This window comes from Tribolium madens, unplaced genomic scaffold (genome assembly GCF_015345945.1).
Source record: "Tribolium madens isolate multiple individuals breed KSU strain unplaced genomic scaffold, Tmad_KSU_1.1 Scaffold_7;HRSCAF=85;Tcas5.2_LG10, whole genome shotgun sequence".
Taxonomy (NCBI): Eukaryota; Metazoa; Arthropoda; class Insecta; order Coleoptera; family Tenebrionidae; genus Tribolium; species Tribolium madens.
The window spans coordinates 9,304,228-9,309,064 of record NW_025401050.1 but is presented as its reverse complement, the minus strand read 5'-3'; the positions used below and the strand labels follow the sequence as shown (position 1 = coordinate 9,309,064).

At 30.1% G+C, this 4,837-nt stretch overlaps 1 protein-coding gene across 1 annotated transcript in view; it reads right to left on the bottom strand.

The window, feature by feature from the left end:
- Window positions 1-2,654: 2,654 nt before the first annotated feature.
- LOC123009701 (eukaryotic translation initiation factor 4B-like) overlaps window positions 2,655-4,837 on the bottom strand; it is an 11,084-nt gene continuing 8,901 nt past the window's right edge. The window contains exons 6-10 of the mRNA XM_044406179.1: window positions 3,542-3,760; window positions 3,227-3,487; window positions 3,077-3,172; window positions 2,949-3,027; window positions 2,655-2,898 (exon numbers count right to left, since the gene is read on the bottom strand). Coding sequence (XP_044262114.1) covers window positions 2,793-2,898; window positions 2,949-3,027; window positions 3,077-3,172; window positions 3,227-3,487; window positions 3,542-3,760 — 761 coding nt within the window. The 3' untranslated portion in view covers window positions 2,655-2,792. The remainder of the gene's footprint in view (window positions 2,899-2,948; window positions 3,028-3,076; window positions 3,173-3,226; window positions 3,488-3,541; window positions 3,761-4,837) is intronic.

Here is a 4,837-nt window from a genome sequence, read left to right as displayed (position 1 = left end):
ATTGTTAGCTTCAAATAAGGATGCGTTCAAATTAAATAAATCAGTTTCATAAATTGAATGCGTAAGTTTTTATTTCAAGAAAACAATTTCTTCTTCCAAAAGTTCCATATTTCAGAAGAAATTATTACTTTTTACTTCAAGAATTAGTAGATTTTACTTCAATAATAAACGTTATTTACTCTTAATGTTGTATTTACTTGATTTAAAACTCAATGGAAGTATTTATATTAAATCAATTATGTTTCTACTCAAGAAATGCAGGTTGAGCTAATAATTTTCTATTTTGGAGAATATATTTACTTGCGTATATCGAAGATTAAGAATTATTTAATTCGAGAGTATTTTACTCACTGTTAAACAATATTTCTCTGTGTGTACGTCAAAAAAATTTAATGCATTTTTACTCCACTTGTAATTGTAAATAATGAAAAGTCTTTATTTATTTCTATAATTTTTATTATTACAGTCAATGCTACTTTTACTTTATATTTCATTTTACCCCCAAAAGTGCAAATGGTTTAATTTTGTAGTTTTTAATTTTTTTGATTTTTTTCGAGATTTTGGGCGATTTTCGGTATCCGCAGCAGTTTATTGCTAGTAACTTCGGAAGTTTTTGTTTGGTACCGTTGGAAAGGTAATTTAATTTTTTATCATATATAAAAAAGATAATTGACCTACGTTAAATAGTTATCGAGAAAATTGCTAATAATGTCAAAAATACCCAAAATATTAATTCAACTACATACCAGGTGAATAAAAATATGGAACCAAATGTTTTTTGCTTAAACTATTAATTTTTTGCAAAAACTAATTGATGAATGATAAAGTACTTTAAAGATGTGGTGTTTTATCAAAAATAAAATTTTTCGAAATTTTCTTTTGTTTTTGAGTTCTACAAATTTTTTTATTTTTTTAAATAGTAACCCCCTATAAAACTATTTTTCTCATAAAGGTTATGATCTAAGGATTACAACTATCTACTTCATATTTAATTTTTTCAAAAATTTTTTTTTTCATAAATTGCAATTTTGACTAAAAAAAATCGCATAACTCATAAACAAGACAAAATTTCGTTCTCAAAATACGTCTCATTTTTATATTACGTTGATTTATATTAAATATTATTTTCTGAAGACAAATGATTTAAAAAAAAACGCTTGGTTCCATACTTTATATTCACCCTGTATAACTTCTGAACGATCAAAAATTTTGCAGTTTTCTCGACGCCAATCGGCTTCTTGGAACATTTTATATAGGTATGTATAACATTATTGTACAACTTATAAAATAAAAAAGTAAAAATTTGTGAAACTATGAACATTAGGCTTAGGATTTTTGTCCTCTTCTATCACCTCTAATTAGAATTTCTGCGCAATACCTTATTATAAAACATAAATAAATCAATTAATTAATGTTGTCATAATTTTTTAAACATTAGTTTTGGGACTTGGAACCTGATGAGCTTTTATTCTTGTAATGTTTTCAAATAAAATATCAGCCCTTTTGCTAAAAATGTTGAAGAAATAAGAATAAAAACAGCAATGTGTTACACAAATTATTTTCATCGTTAATTTTTTTCAAGAGTATAAGCCTTTGTCATTTGTTGCGCAATGCTTCTTCAAATTGTTGTTTTTTGTTATTCACTTCACACTTTCTCTTTGTTTCGAGATCAAAGACTGCCATTGGATAAGGTTGTATTAGAAGAAATAAACACTACTCTTCCAGAGTCATCATTAGACATAAATTTTAATTCGAGTTAATTTTTAAGCAGTGCCTTCGCTGCCGGCAACGGTGCCCCAAAAATAGAGGGATGATTGTCGGTGGTAGCTTTCGATCTGTCAACTACATAAGGTGAAGTTCGGGTGCGTAACCTCAGTGAGTAATTAGTAACTTTTTTAGTAAAACAAACCAATATAATAGAAACAATTGTTCTTATGTTCTCGTATCCATTGTTTTTACATAAACTTAAGTTCCTGATATCTTTACATTTGTTTTTTTAACTTTTATTTAAATAACAGAATAATTATTTTCTCTTCGTAATATTTTAATATAGGTATCTTTATTTTGAATTATCAACCATTTATTGAATTATATGCACTAAAAATCACAGGATTCTGAATTTAAGTTGGCAACATTAAATGATTTAAAAGCAGGCAGAACAATAATGTAAGTGATGATCCCGTATATGCAACACAGTTTACAATAAATTCCAGATGTCAAATATGAAGAGAAAAGAGGAACCTATTTTATCGACATTATGGGTCCATTTTGTTTACTACTTCTTTCATAATTTTTTTCATGTTTCTAGTATCTTTAAAATTTTCTCTGGGGCGCACCTTGTATATTTAAGGGATGGTGTCAATAATTCAGTGTTGTCAATAGGTTTTTTTACGATCATTTTTTATTCTCTTAATGAATATTGAAGAGCGTCAAATTTAAAATGATTCTTTGAGAAAATTGATTTTTTTCTGTTTTATCAGAGAATGAAAGCTAAAGTCCCTAAACTGGTCTGGCCATCTATGGACGAGGAGCGTTAATGTGGTATAGAAAACATTTTTTTCTTTAACTTTTTCACATGAGCGAATAAACAAACAAAATTTGTAGGCGATTTTGTTTCAAACAGTTAAATTTATGAATAAATAAAATAAAACAACTTTTCACTTTTAAATAATTATTATTTTGTATATTATGTATAAATGTAATTTTCAGACACCACATCATTGAAGATTAAAAAAATAATAACATGGGTAATAAAGAAACCTTTACTATTTGGGTGAATTTTTACAAATCAATTAATCTGAGCTATCCTCAGTTTGCAAATAGGCGAATTTATTACTTGCAACAAAATTCGGAGGATCAGCTTTCTTTAATTTGGGCATTTCTTTTTCAATTTTCTCCCTACAAAATAAGTTGTGTAGAAAAAACAATGTACACAATAATCAACTCACTTTTTCTCCTCACGTTTTTTTGTTTCTGGTTTATGTTTATCGCTATCAATCTTGACAGCATCCTTTTTTTCATGATCTCCTGAAACCAACAATTAGTACCAACACACAAACGTGTCACGTAACCAAACCATTTCGTTTTTGCTGTTGACTTTTATCTATAACCCCATTAAGATCAGACTTTTCTTTATGAGATGGAGTCTTTTCTTTCTCCACAATTTTCTTTTCTATAACAATAATAATTCATTCTCTGTAGAACAAAATCGTAGTACAAAACAAACCCGTCTCTGGTGCCTTTTCCCTTTTCTCCTTCTGCCCCACATTTTCCCTATCTTCTTTCCTTTCCTTGCTCACATCTCTGCGTGGCGGCGCCACTTCACTATCCTTGGCCAATCTTTCTTCAATTTGTCGTTCCCTCGCGCTGGTATCTACCGGTTTAGCGTTACCAAAAATCGCCGCATGTGAAACTGCTTTCTCCGGTTCATTTTCCACCGGTTTTGTTCGAGGAATTAAAACTAGTTTCGGTCTTTGTCGCGGTTCATCTACAACCCCTATATTATAACAAAAACAAGAAAACTAACAGAATGTAATTTTACTCGGCGTTTCTTCTTCCCTTGGTGGAGGGGGACCTCGCGTAAAACCACCACCATTTCTGCTGCCCCTGTCGCCGTAATCTCGTCTCATGAAGTTCTTATCGTCTCGAGAACGACTGAAATCTTGATCGCGCTCTTCTCTGAAACGGTCCGACCGAGTGAATCCCCCCCCTCGCTCCGGCTCACGGCTACTCCTGCCCTCGCGCCAAGCGCCCGAACTGTCTGGAAAAATTAGACGCAAAATAAATCTCAAAAATAGAAAGATAACACAAGTCAACATGATTCAGGGGTTTGAATTTTTTATGCTGTCATATACAGGGTGTTTCACATAACTTTACGAGGCTTGCGCCTAATGTACGCACCCAAATATACAAAAGTCACACAACACTGGATACAAAAATACACATTTAATTATTAAATTTTTGGAAACCCATGACAGTAGTTGTCAAACTAATCACTGTTTCATTAATAGTCATAAACTGTAGTTTTTCAGAAACAATTATCAAGAGACGGCATGAATATGATTCTAGTTTATCTATTTTAATCACCTACTAAATAAAAACGTTGTAATTTTTGAAAGGGTGAACAAACTAGAGAAGATTATCGAATTTTTCACAATTTGTAATCGAGTTCGTATCGGAATATGTATTATTGATTGCATCTTACAGGCGCAGGCCTCGTAAAATTACGTGAAACACCCTGTATTGTATCAATTTTTTTTTTCGACCACCCACAGTTTTCAAAACAAAACAAAAATTTCAAGTAAGATAAGGTACCAGGAACATAAAAAAGTTGTTTGAAAAATTCTATATTCTATTGACAATTTTTATTTCTATTTAATGATACTAATGATTCTGTATATGTTTTTTTTTTATAATTACAGATTTAGTAAAGGTACTAGTAAATATGGTCTCGGATTTGATTAAGAGTTTCATTTTTATTTAAAAAAAGTGTCTTTTAGATTGTAAAAAATAATGTTTGGGTCACTTCGAGTAGCTTCAGGTTGGTTCAGGTCACTTTAGGCTACTTCGGATTACTTTGACTTGAAGTAAAAAGAAAGTGTTAAATGTACTGACTTTAAGATTTTCAAAAGAAGAAAAATTCTTAAGGAAATGTTAAAGTCAGACTTGCAAAAAAATATTTAATTTTTTTTAAAGAAATGCTTAGATTAAAAAAAATGCTAATAGAGACGTTTCAAAACATCGTGCTACAAAAGACAGTTGGGGAGACTAAGAAAGTGTCAGATGTACTGGATTAAAAAATTTTAGATTTGCAAAAAAACATTTAATTTTTTTTTAA